General features: G+C 41.6%; 1 protein-coding gene across 4 annotated transcripts in view; it reads left to right on the forward strand.

Annotated features, from left to right (window-relative positions):
- The first annotated feature begins 3,268 nt into the window (after window positions 1-3,268).
- Window positions 3,269-18,348, forward strand: part of ABCC9 (ATP binding cassette subfamily C member 9) — a 104,927-nt gene continuing 89,847 nt past the window's right edge. For all 4 annotated transcript variants that reach the window (XM_039347376.1, XM_039347378.1, XM_039347375.1 and 1 more), the window contains exons 1-6: window positions 3,269-3,418; window positions 7,210-7,373; window positions 10,990-11,131; window positions 13,455-13,570; window positions 15,653-15,819; window positions 16,797-17,039. In XM_039347376.1, the coding sequence (XP_039203310.1) occupies window positions 7,232-7,373; window positions 10,990-11,131; window positions 13,455-13,570; window positions 15,653-15,819; window positions 16,797-17,039 (810 nt within the window). In that variant the 5' untranslated portion in view covers window positions 3,269-3,418; window positions 7,210-7,231. The remainder of the gene's footprint in view (window positions 3,419-7,209; window positions 7,374-10,989; window positions 11,132-13,454; window positions 13,571-15,652; window positions 15,820-16,796; window positions 17,040-18,348) is intronic.

Genomic DNA, 18,348 nt, shown 5'->3' on the forward strand with positions numbered 1-18,348 from the left:
ATGGAATTCTGGGAGTTGAAGTCCACATGCCTTAAAATTGTCAAGGTTGAGAAACACTGGATTAGACTAGATTAGATTAGATTAGATTACCTTTATTGTCATTTTTTTCCTGTGGGCACAATGGCACACATTAAAAATGAAATTTAGTTGCTTGCTATCTGCATTATGTACAGAATTTTGTGGCATCTTGGCTTCTGAGAGAAAATATCACACAACCTTTCCTTGGAAATGTTAGACAATAACACTTTCACAAGCCACCAGATGTAACTGTATGATGCATAGATCTGACCAAGATAAACGTACCTTGCAATAAAAGAATAATAAATTACAGTTAGGTAATAATCTGTAGTTTCAAAATAAATGTATACACTTCTCTGTGTTACCATTTTCATTGTTCTACCGTAGTTTGTCAAGAGGTTACGAGGCATCATGATCATTAGACACCTCTCTCCCTTGTAGGCAAATATACTCGCCTGTGTTTAAATCTTTATTGTGAAATGTCTTGAAAACTTTAGCCAACCAGCACCTTTATCACCTGTTTTCTAATTCATCTGATCAAAATATGTAAGAATTAGCACATTTTATCTCGGAGGTCAATCATTTCCCAAAACTTGTAGATCAGTGTAATCAGTTTTGCTAGGTTCACACAATACACTAGGCTAACTTGTGGATGGCAAGTTTATATTCCAAACATGATGTTGTGGGAAGACAGCCCCACCCCAGAGAAAAAAATATTTTTTGGAAATATTTAAAAGGCAGAATATATTTCCCTAAGGGATTTTAAAAGCAGAAACAGCTCTGCCCCCAAGTCTCTTTGTCCCAAATAGAAACCAAGTCTGTAGAAATGCAGGTGATAATCTTGTCAGAAAGACTGGAATCAGGAAACTGGGATTAGGAAGAAAGATCCCTAGAATCAACACACCAAAAATCTAAGTCATCAGCCACAGCCAAAGGGAAGCAGGATATGACCCTTGGGACATAATAAGATTAACCCACCACCATCAGAATACCAGAAAGGCACACTCAGACTCAGGTCAAAGTTCATGCCACAGGAACAACTCCAAACAAAAGGCTCCAGAAGGTATAAAAACACACTCCCTACATGTGCTCAGCCGTTTTTTTCTTTCTTTTCTGCCAGAGCCATCTTTCTATCTGGCTCTCCTCTTCAATAAACTGCAATCTTCTTTTTAAAGCAGTCGCCATGTTGTTTATCCCCGGCTTGGACTGAACCACGATGAAGACTTTTCCTTCAACAATGTGAACATAACCACTTCCATAATCTAATAAATGGTGTTACTGCATATTATTCTCGAACAGTTGCTCCAGCGATGGTAGAAATGGGAGCAGTAACAGTTTGCAGCTAAATACATATGAAGACGAGCCCTCCTACTATTGCTCCTGCAGGTCTTTTTTAATTCCAGGAGAGGGCAGTCTTTCCACACAGAAGAAAACTGCAGGCCTCACACATATTCTGAGAAATGGAAATAAGAATTAAAAATAAGCTCTTCTGGTTTTAAAGCATTGCATTCCTTCTTGTTCACAAGGTTTGCTGTGGATATGATCTGGCACATTGGAGTGTTTGAGGCCTTCCTTGTTTGTAAGGTGACCAACTGTCCTCCTTTAGGGAGGACAGTCCTCCTTTTGTAAGTTCTGTCCTCCCTCGAAAAGTGTCCTCCTACATGTCCTCCTTTTCGATATTTGAAGACTAATCTGCAGGGCTTTTTTTTCCTCATAGAACGCTGAGAACGGCGTTCCGGCACCTTTTTCTTAATGTTTTTTTTTCAACTTTTGCATGGCTTGACACATCTTGACTTTTTTGACCGTCTCTGTGGACACTTGTATACAGGTAGTCTTCAACTTACGACCACAACTGAGCTGGACATTTCTGTTGCTAAGTGAATTTTGCCTCATTTTACGACCTTTCTTGCTATAGTTGTTAAGTGAATCACTGCAGTTGTTAGGTTAGTAAGACGGTTGCTAAGTGAATCTGGCATGCCCGTTGACAGAAGGTCGCAAAAGGGGATCACATGACCCCGGGACACTGCAACCGTCATAAATATGAGTTAGTTGCCAAGCGTCTGAATTTTGATCACAAAGACTCTGGAGATGTTGCAAGAGCCAAGTGAAAAACAGCCATCATAAGTCCTTTATTTTCAGTGCCATTGTAACTCTGAACGGGTCACTAAACGAACTGTTGTAAGCCGAGAACTGCCTGTAATTCAAAAAAGGAGAAATGAAGTGAAGTTGGAATTATTGGATTCCCTTGACCATAATGGAGTTTTACCACATTTATATGGAGAGCTAATTTGGTGTAGTGGCTAAGGTATCAGCTGGAAAACTGAAGAGTCTGAGTTCCAGTCCTGCCTTGAGCCCAAAGTCACCTGGATGACTTTAATTAACTATTAATAGAATAGAGCTGGAAGGGGCCTTGGAGGTCTTCTAGTCCAGCCCCCCGCTCAAGCAGGAGAACCTATACCATCCCAGACAAGTGACTGTCTAGTCTCTTCTTAAAAATCTCCAGTGATGGAGCATCCACGATTTCTGGTGGCAAGCTATTCCACTGGTTGATTGTCCTCACTGTCAGGAAGTTTCTCTTTAATTCCAGGTTGCTTCTCTCTTTGGTCAGTTTCCCATTGTTTCTCGTCTTGCCCTCTGGTGCTTTGGAGAATAACATGACCCCCCCCCCTTGTCTTTGTGGCAACACCTCAAATACTGGAATAAGCCCCTCAAATACTGGAATTGTGCCAGTCACTTTCCTTCAGCCCTAGGAAGGAGGCAATGGCAAATTCACTTCAGAAAAACCTTGGCAAGTAAACTGCAAAGACTTCTCCAGGCAGTCTTTGAGAATCAGACATAATTAAATCAAAGGGAAAAAACAAAGCATAGCTTGATCTTTAATTTTAGGACAGAAAGTAAAAGGATCAGCCAATGAGAAACGACAGAACTTCCTGCTCCCCTACATTTGCAGTGATCTTCTGCCTTTAACCTAACATGAGCAGTTTTTGATTTTTTTCCCCCTTATCAAGATTGGCTGAAAATCTCAAAAAAGAGATTTTGTTTATGAAACGAAGAAAAGCCCTTGAAATGCCCTTTTTTGCCCCAAGAATATTTCAGTGAAGAAACAAGATATTTTTTTTAAAAAAACAATCATTTAAATACATCATTGTGCGGACAAACTCTTCCCAGTTTCCTGTTTTCTGGATTTTCAGAGTGGCAAAAATAAAAACTTAAGAAGAGGAATCTTTCTGCTCCAGAAACCCGATAGGAGGCAGCATCTGATTCTTCCATCACCTGTCTAAAAATAATCTGAGTTTCTCTTCTTGTGCTAGAACAGCCTCTGCCGCCCGAATGACACTGGCCACGCCAGGAGAAAGCCATTTGGCATTTGGTGCCAGAGTGTGTTTGTGAGTTTACGAAGGTAAGGCACTCTTTGCAGTCTTCTCTGGGCTTCAAAAGTCCGTCCTTATTCAATCTTTCCGTCCTATCTTCTGAAGCAAAGTCTTCTCTCCCTCTTTCTACTTCTTTGGAGAAAATGCTTCAGAAAATTTCTTTGCCAGTTCTTAAGAAGGACTGTGTGTCACCCTTCTTTGCTTAGTTGGGATGAAATGGTGGTATGACCTGTTTTCGTTCCTTCATCTGCCAAGAGAACCATCCTAGCTTTTCTCTCCTGGGATGTCAAGTTCTGATATAAAACCAGAAGACAGCATACTCTCGAAGCATTTAAGGGCTGCGCAAGTAAATCTGGAAAAGTAAAAAAAAAAAAAAAAAGGGGATTAACAAAGAGCAAAAGGGGAAATTTCTATATTGCGATTCTTTCTTTTGAGATTAAAGTTACTGTATCCCTGAGCAAAATGTTATTATGCATCTGTATTCTTTTTTTCTGAGCATGTCCAATAGAAATGGGTAAAGTTTCTTTCTGTCTTTGTTTATGTGTGTATACGTGTGCTCCTGCATGCATGCGTGCAGCACAGAACTGTCCAGACAGGCTATCACCGATTTTAAGTATGTTTACTCCAAAGTAATGTCTGTTGACATGCTCTTTAGTGACTATCAATAGGATTGAAATGTCATGAAACATCTTTGATAGAGATTTAACCTAAGGAAAGGTCCCTTGTCAATCTATAGAGAGCATATTCTGGTCCAGTATCTGATTTTTTAAAAAATATAAATGACACTGTGCTTCAATAGTTAGATGGCCTAGACGTTGGTATTTGAACATAGATTTTTTTTTTAGCATTTATATTTTATTGTGCTTTGCTAATCTAGGTGAAATGTTAATATATGTTGCTAGTCCATATGCTAAATACACGAAGGAAAGAAGCACTCTATTTTGATAGTATCATCAGGATTTCCATCATTTATTTCTGAGGAACATGATCCAAGACCCAGAAAAATCTGTGAGAGGGCAAAAGAATGAATTGTCCACTTGATTATAGGTATAATTAGCATGTATCGTATTAACGTGTTCTCCCTTATGTTCTTTTTCATTGTTTATTTCATTGTTCTATTACCTTACTTCTGTTCCATTTACATTCTTTTCATTTCTTTTTTTTTAATTGTTGTAAGCCACCTAGAATAACCCCACAGTGAAATAGGTGACAAATAAATTCAACAAATCAATCAATCAATCAATAAATCAATTCAATAAATATAATAAATAAATATCCAGCTTAGCTCTCCACTCCGTTGAAAGTAAACTGTAAATACCTTTTGGAGGAACAGATAAGAATAGTTTATTATTCTTGTGCCTGGAATATTGTGTAGAACAGTGGTTCTCAACCTTTCTAATGCCGTGACCCCATAATACTGTTCCCCATGTTGTGGTGACCCCCAAGTGGGTGTGGCCACCAATAAGAGGGAGTAGGACAGCTAGGGAAAAGGGGAAAAAATGGCGGACAGCATGGTTTGGCGACCCCCGTGGAATGATCATTTGACCCCAAATGGGGTCCCGACCCACAAGTTGAGAACCACTGGTGTAGAACTTTCAATATTAGTAACTCCCATACAGTTTTTAAAAAAGAAACAGAATAACAAGAGAAAGTGGTATGTAACCTTTATTTATTTAATTTATTTAAAAGATTGACATGGCCACCCAACATAAACAACTCTGAGTGGCTCACAACAAATACATGGATTTATTTATCTAGGAAATGCCTCATTAAACTGTGAAATATTATTTAAGCTGTCATAGATAAAGAAGGTTTTGCAGAGGTGGATTGAAATCAGGAAATTAAATAAGGCAGTGATGATATATCATGCTCAAGATATGTATTTGTTATAGAATTTGATGGTGTGTTGTTCTTTACATAAAAGTAATGTGCGTTGTGCAGTTACATTTCCTCTCCTAACTGCATATGAGAGTATAATCTTAACTTGTTATCACTAAGTTATTTCAGAAATATGAAACTAACCCTCTTATTTTTCTTTGATAATTATCTATGCGGTTGCAAAAGAGTTTAGTGCTTTTATCAAGCAAAACACACGGTTAAAGTGGATGGTTTAACAAGGTTTCAGACTACAGTTACATGGCACAGTTTTAATATATTACAATGGGTTAAGCCAGGGGTAGGCAACCTTGGCTCTTTTATGACTCATGGACTTCAACTCCCAGAATTCCTGAGCCAGCTTGGCTCAGCTTGGGAACCTCTCCCTTTCCCCTCAGCATGGCTGGCTCAGGAATTCTGGGAGTTGAAGTCCACGAGTCATAAAAGAGCCAAGGTTGCCTTGAGTCAAGCCATGCTTCTCTTAACCATGGCTTATTGGATAAGCCACAATAAGCTGAGCTTCCATGGTACATAAAGGCAAATTGTGGGTCAAGATACCTCAGGGGATTGTGAGCATCTTAGAGGGGAGTGACAATTTAAAAACAAAAAACACTCGAATCATTTCACACAGCTGATTGGAAACTGTCCATTTTTGATCCAGATTTTGTTCTTTACTTCAAAGGTCAGTGGATGGTTCTTGAAAGCATGCAAATCTCAGTCATAAATGGTTTCAAATTTAATTATTAAAAAAATGTGCCCTCCCTCTCTATTTTTCTCCACCCTGATCTCAATAAAATCATTAGTTTTTCCCATTGGACTCTCACAAACTCATATATCATTTCAAAAAGTTCTTGCTACTACCCTATTTGAGGGCTCTTATATAAAGCTCACGGTTCTCAACCTTTTCCTTTGTGTGCATTAATCTATTCTCATGGAATTTGTGTGTGTGTGTGTGCGTGTGTGTGTGTGTGTGTGTGTGTGTGTGTATTGCTACGTAATCCTCATCCCTGACCACTTGTGTCCCCATGTTTGCAAACATTACACATTGGATGAGATTACAATGGTTTTGTAGAATTGTAACTTCATGGAGTGAACCCATGATTCACTGTGGGGCACTTTTGCTGGGAATTGGAAGGAAGCCCTGGTTTTCATCAAAGACGTTGTAAATTGTGGTCACGCAAGCAACTATAGGTGTGGACCAGCTGTCAAGTCCAGTTGCCTGAAATGTGATCACCTGGATGGGGCGGGTGTGGGGACCTCGGTTGTCGGAACTTTGGAACTGAGTCGTAAGTACCTTTTAGGAGACCCAGTTGTAACTTTGAATGATTGCTAACTGACCAGTTGTAAGTTGAGGACTATTTGCATCACTCAGCCCCCTCTGTCTTACAGAACAGGAAGATGAGTACCTGACTTACAACCATTCGTTTAGTGACCGTTTGACGTTACCACGACACTGAAAAACGTGACTTATGGCCGTTTTTCACAGTTATGACCTTTGCGGAACCCACACAATCATGTGATGAAAATTTGAATACTTGGCAACTGGCATGTACTTATGACGGTTGCGGTGTCCCCGGGGGTCATGTGATCCCCTTTTGCGGAACCTTCTGACAAACAAAGTCAATGGGGAAGCCCAATTCATTTAACAATCGTGTTACTAATTTAACAACCGCAGAGATTAACAACTGTGGCAAGAAAGGTCATAAAATGGGGCAAAACTCACTCACTAACCATCTTGCTTAGCAACAGAAATTTCGGACTTAATTGTGGTCATAAGTCGAGGACTTCCTGTACTTGGAACACACTCCTGAGTACTTTGAAGGAAATATGGGATGCATGGGCACCAAAGAGAAAGTAAAGTACAATACTGGACTCTCTAGGAATTTACCTGTGAATCTTTATCTGATGGTATTGTAAACTTTTGCTCGGCTTTGTTTTGCAACAGTGCAGTCGTTCCAGACGAAGCAATGAACATTTCATTTTGTGGCCATAACATCTCTGCTTATAACATGAGCAATGGATTCGTAAGAAATGTCTGTTTTCTGGATGCCCTCAATTTGGTGCCTCATGTGTTCCTCTTATTCATCACATTTCCTATATTGTTTATTGGTAAGTAATGCCACAACCAGATTTTTCCAGTCATTTTTCAGTTTGTATAGTTTAAACCTTATAAAAAAATTAACCAACTCACCTCCCTCCCTCCCTTTTTCCCTCCCTCCCTCCCTCCTTCCATTCCTCCTTTTCTTTCCCATCCTTCCTTCTTTCACTCCCTCCTTTTTCCTTCCTTCCTTCCTTCCTCCCTTCCCTCCCTCCCTCCTTCCATTCCTTCTTTTCTTTCCCATCCTTCCTTCTTTCACTCCCTCCTTTTTCTTTCCTTCTTTCCTTCCTTCCTCCCTCTCTCCTTCCATTCCTTCTTTTCTTTCCCATCCTTCCTTCTTTCACTTCTTCCTTTTTCCTTCCTTCCTTCCTCCCTTCCCTCCCTCCCTTTTTCCCTCCCTCCCTCCCTCCTTCCATTCCTTCTTTTCTTTCCCATCCTTCCTTCTTTCACTTCCTCCTTTTTCCTTCCTTCCTTCCTTCCTTCCTCCCTCCCTCCCTCCTTCCATTCCTTCTTTTCTTTCCCATCCTTCCTTCTTTCACCCTCCTTTTTCCTTCCTTCCTTCCTTCCTCCCTCCCTCCCTTTTCCCCTCCCTCCCTCCCTCCCTCCCTCCCTCCATTCCTCCTTTTCTTTCCCATCCTTCCTTCTTTCACCCTCCCTTTTCCTTCCTTCCTTCCTTCCTTCCTTCCTTCATTCCTTCCTTCCTTCCTTCCTTCCTTCCTCCCTTCCCTCCCTCCCATCCATCCATCCAAATCCATCTCATTTTCCCTCCATTTCTGATTTCTTTTTAATCCTTATATTTATTTAATCCCATATCCATGTCATTTAATGTTTTTTTTTTAAAGAAAAGGGTAGTTGAACAATTTTACACGTTACTCCTAATCTTCAATTGTTTTTCTTTGTATACATATTGACTACTTGCACTTTCCCCTCAAATATGGTCCCCTCAAATTTTGGTCACCACGATGTAAAAAAGATGTTGAGACTCTAGAAAGAGTGTGGAGAAGAGCAACAAAGATGATTAGGGGACTGGAGGCTAAAACATATAAGGAACGGTTGCTGGAATTGGGTATGTCTAGTTTAACGAAGAGAAGGATGAGGGGGGACATGATAGCAGTGTTCCAATATCTCAGGGCTGCCCCAAAGAAGAAGGAGTCAAGCTATTCTCCAAGGCGCCCAAAGGCAGGACAAGAAGCAATGGATGGAAACTCATCAAGGAGAGAAGCAACCTAGAACTAAGGAGAAACTTCCTGACAGTGAGAACAATTAACCAGTGGAACAGCTTGCCTCCAGAAGCAGTAAATGCTCCAACACTGGAAGTTTTTAAGAAGAGACTGGAGAGCCACTTATCCGAAATGGTGTAGGGTTTCCTGCCCGAGCAGGGGGTTGGAGTAGATGACCTCCAAGGTCCCTTCCAACTTTACTATTATTATTATTATTATCAGGCATTTTTAGTCCTTTTTGCTGATATACACATTTGTACAAGCATTTTCTCTTGATCAATATCCTTTTCTTGTATTTTTTTAAAAAAATATTTAACTATATCCACCAATGCAGATCCGTGCTGTCTGTTTATAAATCCATTCAGGTTTCTTGTATTGATTTAAAACTGAATTAGGCTACCTTGCAGAATCTAAATGAATTTCCCCATTAACCTTAATAACTTGAGCATTTGAACTGTTCACAGAACAATGCACAATCACTATTTTAAAGCAAACATGCCAGAACACACCATCCCATTCACCTAGATTCTGAGATAAAGAACGTTCCATTTTAATTCTTTTTTTTTTTTTACTTCCTGAGGAACAAATGCTTATGAAGTCAACAGACACAAAGTCCAAGCAAGCTGAAGTAGGCACAAAAAGGCAGCATCAACAGGTGTAGCAAAAGAAAGATTTCAAAGCAACTTAAAGGAGCAAAACAAACATGTTTATAGGAACGTTCAAGAGAGGCCATATCCTTAAAATACCATGAGCCCTGGTGGTGCAGTGGTTAGAATGCAGTACTGCAAGCTAATTCTGCCCACTGCCAGGAGTTTGAACTTGACCGACTCAAGGTTGAACTCAGCCTTCCATCCTTCCGAGGCTAGTAAAATGATGATCCAGATCATATTTCGGATATTCAGCAACTAGCCTGCATTTATGTCATTTGCAGCACCCCGCAGTCATGTGATCACGGTTTATTTCTTTTTCTTTTTTTTTGCTAGAAACTGACATTTACTTCTGGTTTCTTGCAAAAAGATCCCCTGCAGACAATGGATTTTCTTAACGACCACCACAGAAAAAGTGATAAAATCAGGCATGACCACTTTAACTGGCACAACTTACCACCCTAATTCCGGGCTCAATTATCGTCATTAAGTCAAAGACTAATCTATATGTACAAAAGGGGGAAATATGGGTCTTGATGATGTGATGTTACTTTTGTCATGAGGGATTCTGCAGATACTTTGGAAGCAATCAAAAAAAAATCTGAAAACGTCCAGGAGTCATTGAATATAAAGATTCAGGTGGAAAACTAAAAAGAAAACTGAGAATAATAGGGCAAAATGGAGTTTCCTGGGAATATTTTATTACTTTTTTAATTGTATCCCACCTTTATTATTTTTACCAATAACTCAAACATACCCAGCACACCTTCCTTCTATTTTCCCCACAATAACAACCCTGTGAGGTGGTTTGTACGGAGACAGAGTGACTGCCCCAAGGTCATCCAGTTGGCTTTCATGCCTAAAGCGGGACTAGAACTCACTGTCTCCTGGTGATTGGCCCAAAGTCACCCAGCCAACTGTCATGACTAAGGCGGGACTAGAATTCAACGTCTCCTGTTGATTGGCCCAAAGTCACCCAGCCAGCTTTCATGCCTAAGGCGGGACTAGAACTCACTGTCTCCTGGTGATTGGCCCAAAGTCACCCAGCCAGCTGTCATGCCTAAGGCGGGACTAGAATTCAATGTCTCCTGTTGATTGGCCCAAAGTCACCCAGCCAGCTTTCATGCCTAAGGCGGGACTAGAACTCACTGTCTCCTGGTGATTGGCCCAAAGTCACCCAGCCAGCTGTCATGCCTAAGGCGGGACTAAAATTCAACATCTCTTGTTGATTGGCCCAAAGTCACCCAGCCAGCTTTCATGCCTAAGGCGGGACTAGAATTCAACATCTCCTGTTGATTGGCCCAACGTCACCCAGCCAGCTTTCATGCCTAAGGCGGGACTAGAACTCACTGTCTCCTGTGATTGGCCCAAAGTCACCCAGCCAGCTGTCATGCCTAAGGCGGGACTAGAACTCACTATCTCCTGGTGATTGGCCCAAAGTCACCCAACCAGCTTTCATGCCTAAGAAGGAACTAGATTCATAGTCTCCTGGTGCTTGGCCCAAGTCACCCAGCCAACTTTCATGACTAAGGCGGGGCTAGAACTCACCATTTTCTGGTGAGTGGCCCAAAGTTACCCAGCCAGCTTTCATGGATAAGGTGGGACTAGAACTCACAGTCTCCTAGTTTCTAGCCTGATGCATTAACCACTAGAACAAACTGGCTTTTGTGCCAACCTAACTGAAATATTCATGCCTTATTTTGCTTTTCAGCTTCAGCCCCTGACTTTCTACAACTCTTTAACTGGATTTTTTATTTTAGGATGGGGAAGCCAAAGTTCCAAAGTCCAAATTCATCACAACACATGGCTACACTTCCCTGGGCACAACATGCGATGGATTCTGACATTCACTCTCCTTTTTGTCCATGTGTGTGAAATCGGCGAGGGCATCGTTTCAGATCCGTAAGTACTGGGGAAATGCACCTTCTCAAAATGCCTGGTCTTATATTTAATAGATTTTATTAAATTTTATTATTAATAGATTCAAAAGCACAGGTGTCAAACTTGCTGCATCATGTGACGTGTCGCAATGTATCGCGACTTTTTTCGCATTGCCAGAGCTGGGGTGGATGCGGCCTCCGCCTGATGCAACCGACCCATGGGCCGGCAGTTTGACACTCCTGTTGAAAAACAAAAAAGGCTGCATATATAATGCATAGATAACATTTATTGGCAGCTCCTGAAGCCAATTGTGTATTTTTGCTAGGATTGTTGTGAAGGGCCTAAGACAGTAATGGCGAACCTTTTAGAGACCGAGTGCCCAAACTGCAACCCAAAACCCACTTATGTATCATTGGGTGCCGGGTGGGCGTGGCCCATTGAGTGGGTGTGGCCCATTGGGTGGGCATGGCCCATTGGGTGGGCGTGGCCCATTGGGTGGGTGTGGCCCATTGGGTGGGCATGGCTGCAGTGGTAATGGCAGACTGGGTGGGACTAAAAAGTTCAATCAATCAATTCCAACTTTGCGAGATCTTATTTTTCCCGCGAGAAGTTGAAATTGACTGATTGATTGAACCCCCCCCCTTTTTTTTTTTTGCACACGGCAGCGGAGGCCTAAAGTGAAAATGTTTTATAAAACCCAGCTGAAGGCCTAGGGCTGGGGCGACGGCATGTGTGCCCACAGAGAGGGCTCTGAGTGCCGCCTCTGGCACCCGTGCCATAGGTTCGCCACCACGGGCCTAAGAAAAGATGCAGCAACCTTAAAAAGTGACAGACAGATGCAGTCAAGTCTGCATGCATCCTTTTGCCTTGGAAACCAAAACACCACATAATCCAAATATTTAATTTTAGTTTTATCAGGTGATATATTGATTTATTCGAGTCATATAAGCACTAAGTGCTAACTTTAAACTGTTGCTGTTGTTCTGTCCCAGCCTACGTGAGTCCTTGCTCTGCTCACAAGGAGGAAACCTCTCTTCCAAGAAACAGGCAGGAACCACAAGAAAAAACTAATCCCCTTTTATTCTCACAGACCTGAGTCCATGTCCAAGGCAAAAAAAACACAGTCCACAGGAACTCGATCCTTAACACCAATGGTTGCCTTTGGCAACCAGCACCTCCCACACCTTCCCTTTTATAATTCAGCCAAGGCGTGGCTTCCTAATGCCTTCTCCTTTGCCTTTGGGGCCGCCCCATTGCATTCCTCTGTCCTACTCGCTTTTCTTGCCTGCGCATTCGTGCATCCGGGATTTGTCCCAACTGTTCTTCATCACTGTCCAACTCAGGCTCCCAGCACAGCTGTGTCTTAGCCTGAGCGCGAGTAGAGGGGCCAGGCTCCTTGTCCGACTGTAAGTCTTGGAGTTCCTCAGAGCCTTCCTCTGACTCTAATGTCACTCCAGGCCCCTCCTCCTCATCTGATTCCTCAGATTCAGCTGCCAGATCCACTGGCTGGCGAGGAATCACAACAGCTGTGCAGTTGGCCACTACAAATGACTCAGTATTGCTTCAGGAGATTTTGAAGATCAAGTCTACAAATGCAGTGTAGAGGTTATGTGATGACCCAGGGCCCCGAACAGAGACAAAGCAATTAGCTGGTCAGAATAATTGTCTTTGTAAGCACTGCCAACGTTCACCCAACAGCCCCCACATACGCTGGCACAAGTTCAATAAAACAGTCAACGGAGTTAAACAGTTCTTTAAAGGAAAACAGATAATCTTTTCAACGTCCAGCTTGCCTGTAACCTGCAAACTGCAAAACTGAGGACAGCAAGGAGAACTCAGCAGGAAACAAACTTGATCCAAAATACAAAGAGTCCAGGCACAAGAGCTCACATCACAAGAGTTCACGTTTGTTCCCTGCAAATGCCCTACCCCACAGTGTCTCCTTAAATACCTACTCCCCAGGTGTGCCTTGTGGAGTGGGGCATGACGCTCTCCTCCTGAGCAAGGGAGCCTGCCTCCGTTGTTCCCTCCTCCTCCTCTCTGCTCTCCTTGCTCTGGGATCTGGTGGGGAGGGGCCTTGCTCCTCGCCTGAGCTCTGCCTTCCCTGTTCCAAACTTGAAGGGCCCTGGCCTACTTCAGCCTGCTCCTCCCCACAGTCCTCCGAAGCCACAGACACCCCCTTCTGGACCTCAACAGGGAACTCCATGTTGTCCTCAGAGTCAGGCTCGGATGGAGGCATGACAGGTTAGTTTGGAATGAGATGCTTCTGAGATGGACCATCTCTTGAGCATCTCTGCACTGAAATGCAGCCACGGCTTTGACATCCACCTTGGTTTCTTTACAGAAAATTGCACCATCTACACCTCTTCCTGCCTGCTATAATGGGTTTTGTAGCAGCTACAACTTCCATAGTGTATTACCACAATATTGAGACATCAAATTTTCCAAAATTACTTCTGGGTAAGTCCTTTTAAAAAAAATCTGCATTAAAAAAACGTCAGTCTGCTAAAGTAGAAGAAGAAATATTTGCTTCCTTGACATATTTAAATGATGGATTGAAAAGGATTATTGACCTCTTTTCATGCTCAAGTGGATCAGTGTAGACGGAGGTTAGTGGGCAGGGGGTCCCCGATGTACGACCACAATTGGGATCAGAATCTCAGTCTTTGAGCGAAACATTTGTTAAATGAGATGGTTATATGACTGCCCAGATATGACTGCTTTGCTCAACAACCACAATCCCGGCACTCCCAACTGTGGTTGTTAAGCGATTGCATGGGTTGTTAAGCAAATAGAGTCCCAGGTAAGGAGCGTGTGGTGCCTTGGGGGGGGAGGGGGGAGGGAGAGGGAGACACTGGGAGATTTTGCTCAGGAACTGAAAATCCTCCATGCTTATTTATATTCCAAGTCCAGAATAAAAGGGAAAATACTGTATGATACTTAAAATTAGTGTTGTTGTTAATTGCGAAGTCGTGTCCGACCCATCGCGACCCCGTGGACAATGTTCCTCCAGGTCTTCCTGTCCTATACCATCTTCTGGAGTCCATTTTAAAATTAGTATCATAATCTAAATAAATAAAACTTTCAATAACTCTATCAGGAATATAACAATTAAAACAGGGAAGGAATTTAAAATGCTTATGTGACATTAGATAGCCTTTGAAGCCCACAAAGTAGCAGTCAGTGAAACAGCTAGCCTTCCGAAGTTGTGGCTGCTCCATCACTGGAGGATTTTAAGAAGAGATTGGACAACCATTTGTTTGAAATGGTCTAGGTCTCCTGCTTGAGCACAGGGTTGGACTAGAACAGTGGTCTCCAACCTTTCTGGCTTGGTGGACCATCAGAGACAACGATGGCGGGGGGGGGGGAGAGAGGAGATGGTTTTGTGTGCACGTGCTCCTTTCATAAAATGCACATGCTTGCCCACCACTTCTGCGACCCAGTTCTGAGTGGGCTGCGGCCCGGTACTGGGCTGGGGACTAGGAGTTGGGGACCCCTGGACTAGAAGACCTCCAAGGTCCCTTCCAACTTTGTTATTTTGTTATTCTGGTCTGAATAGCTTTAGCATTGGCCAGGGACAAATCGTCCATTGTACATGATCCATCAAGATTGTGACCTATCAGTAAATGTGCCAATCTTGGTGGGTCCTCCCTCCATCCTGCTTGAAACCCAAGCAGGATTTTCAGCCCCTGAACTTTGCGATACTTTCATGCTCCTTTCACCAAGCTCCCATGAGTCTCCTCCACCCCCAACCCCACCTGAGGCACCCTGCCACTTTATCATGCTGACTCTCCACTGTCTCCTTGGATTTTGACTCCTTCTCATCTCTGGAGATTGGCTGGAAGAGCTGCCCGCCTAAGGATTTCAGGTCCTCTCAATGCATGGAAAGGAGTTGAAATCCTCCACAAAAGGAGTTTTTAATGGGGACACAAAAGGAGCTCCAAACTGGGTGTCCCCCAGGCAATGATGATGTCACAAGTTGATCCTGTCACCATGGAAATACTTTGGTGATTCCGACACAGAAGTATAGTATAGCTCCTTTTGGGAAGCAGCTCTTTCAGCCAACCCGCAGGGACAAAAGGGTGTCCTCTCTGCAGGCGGCAGCATCTTGCTTCCCTGCTGGCTTCCCCATTGATGTATTGGGAAAGCCAGCAGAGAACATTGCAAATCATGGTCACGTGATCACAGGTCACTTGGCAACTGATCATAAGTGCAAACAGGTTGCTTAGAACCCAAAGCATAACCATGTGACTGCGGGGGTAATGTTACAACATTTTCCGATGGCCGGAAGTGTTTTATGGATGTAAAGCACCCCCTTAAACAGCAGTCTAATCAAGGGACTACCAAGAACACTTTCATCAACAGTGCTGATAATATTATTTAGTTGGGTAATGAAATGTCTGCAAGAAAACAACCAGGACCACTCAGTCTAATTTTTCCCAGCTCAACTTTCTTTGGATGATGGCCTATTCAGTTGCTTGATTAGAGAATAAATGTTGCATGCATGGAATTGAAGGCTACATATTTCTTTTGATGCCACAGCTCTTTTTTTGTACTGGATCATGGCCTTTGTCACCAAAACTATCAAGCTGGTCAGATATTGCCAAGATGAAATCTATTTTGGTCAGCTGCGTTTCTGCATCACTGGGACGATGGTGGTGCTTTATGGGTTGTTAATGGCTGTGGAGCTCAACGTGATACGCATTCGGGTAAGGATGTGTTTGTTCCTCAAAAGCCAATATTGTCCCTCAACAATCACTGGTAAATGGGGAAGATTAATCCAGTCCTTCCCAACCAGCATTCTTTAAATGTCTTTTGGCCATATGCCCAGTGCTGGCTGGGAATTTTTGGTTTTGAAGTCTGGAGAATGCCCGATTGAAGACGGCTGATTTAGCCCTTGCTAAAAGCTGATTGTTCTGTTTTTCAGATTTTGGGATATTCATCTTTTTTTAAAAAAGCTATCTCACAGAGAATAATTAGTGGTGCCTTGGACAGGGTATCACAAATATACCCTTTCCAATTCCTTAGTATTTATTTTGTTTGGACCCTCTGTTAGAATCTGATTCTTCCACTTATATGTTTACAAACTGCCCTGGGCATCAAACTGCTAGCTAGTTTTTATTTTTTATTTTTATTATTTTTATATTTTTATTTTTATTATTCAGGTGCAAAAATAATTTGGTTGTCTTTGGGCACTGAACACCTTTATTAGAGTGGATAGGGGTGCCCTATTGATTGATTTATATTTATTTATTTTTATCCCACTTTTACTATTTTTATAAATAACCGAAGAGGGCAAACATATCCAACACTTCCTCCTCCTATACAATAATCCTGTGACATGGGTTGGGCTGAGAGAGAAACTGATTGGCCCAGACAGTCGGCTTTCATGCCTAAGGCGGGTCTAGAACTCACAGTCTACAGATGATTGGCCCAAAGTTACCCAGCTGGCTTTTATGCCTAAGGTGGGACTAAAACTACTTGGACTAGAACTCACAGTCTGCTGGTGATTGGCCAGTGAGCTTTCATGCCTAGGGTGGGACTAGAACTCACAGTCACCTGGTTTCTAGCCTGGTGCTTTCACCACCAGATCAAACAGGCTCTGGACCGCCTTTCAAGTAGCAAAATATCTTTTCAGGCCAAGCTAATTATGAACACTATGTTGTTCTCTATGTCTTATCCCCAGAAATACGTATTTTTCTCAAGCCCTCAAAAAGTAAAGCCACCTGAAGACCTCCAGGATCTGGGTGTGAGATTCCTTCAGCCCTTTGTCAACTTGCTGTCCAAGGCAACATACTGGTGGATGAACAACCTGATCATGTCAGCTCACAAAAAACCCATCGACCTGAAAGCGATAGGAAAGCTGCCCATTGCAATGAGGGCACTTACCAACTATGTCTGCTTGAAAGATGCCTATGAGGAGCAAAAGGTAATTGCTTGTTTAATTATATAATAAATTGTATTTATGTAATATTTATATAATTTGATTATTGAATTATTGTATTTAATAATTTAATTTATAATTTAATAACATATTAATATTAATATTAATAAATATTAATATTACTATTAATATTACTATTAATAAATAGTAATATTAATATTAATAAATATTTATTAATATTAATAAATAGTAATAGTAATAGTAATAAATAGTAATAGTAATAGTAATAAATATTAATAATAATAATAGTAATAATTTGCTGCAAGAAGATTGCAGACTGACTACAAGCAGCGGCATGACAAAGTAGCAACAATGGTGCATTGGAATATCTGCAAGAAATATCATTTGCCTATAAGCAAGAACTGGTGGGATCATAAAATAGAGAAAGTCATAGAAAATGATAAAATTAATCTGCTCAGAATTCAAACAGACAAGCACCGGCAACATAATACCCCGGACTTAACAATTGTCGATAAGAAAGAGAAAAAAATCTGGATAGTGGATGTGGCAGTGCCTGGAGACAGCAGAATAGACGAGAAAGAACTGGAGAAGATAACAAAATACCTACAAATAGAAATAGAAAGACTATGGCAAAAGCAAGCAAGCGTAGTACCAATAGTAATAGGCGCCTTGGGTGCAATCCCAAAACAACTGGAGCACCACTTGAACACCATTGGCATTGACAAATTTGCCATTAGTCAATTGCAAAAGGCGGCCTTACTAGGAACTGCTTCCATCCTGCGATGATATCTGTAATACCATCAATTCAAACATCCACATCTGTCTATCCCAGGTCCTTGGTAAGGACTCGATAGGTAGACAAAAATGCCAAATCCAGTCTGAACCTCTGGCTGACTGTGTGATGATCCATAACAATAACAATAGTAATAGTAATAATATTTTTCATTCTAACTAAAGGAAGAAATTTTTCTTCAAATCCAGTTTTATATTGAAGGATAAAGTCATTCAAAATAAGACTAACTTCTGTAGCTGAAATGTGTTCATCTTCAATCTTTAGAATAGTTTTGTAAAAAATAGATGCTTGTTTATGTACAAAATACATTAATATCTCAGATATTTCATTATTGAAAAATGATTCCAGGATTTTAGGACATTTGTCTAAACTTAAAAAATATGAATGGAGAGGCTCAAATAATTGTAGAACACACTCTATAGCAGGTGTTAGAGCAAGACATCTAACTTTTGAATATCCTAAAAGTTTTTTGTATTGAACATTCGCTTCTTCACAAAATTGTTTTAAAGTAGCCACACAAATGGTAAAATGACTAAAATA

The sequence above is a fragment of the Crotalus tigris genome, unplaced genomic scaffold, assembly GCF_016545835.1.
Source record: "Crotalus tigris isolate CLP2741 ecotype Arizona unplaced genomic scaffold, ASM1654583v1 scf7180000018068.1947079, whole genome shotgun sequence".
Lineage (NCBI taxonomy): Eukaryota > Metazoa > Chordata > Lepidosauria > Squamata > Viperidae > Crotalus > Crotalus tigris.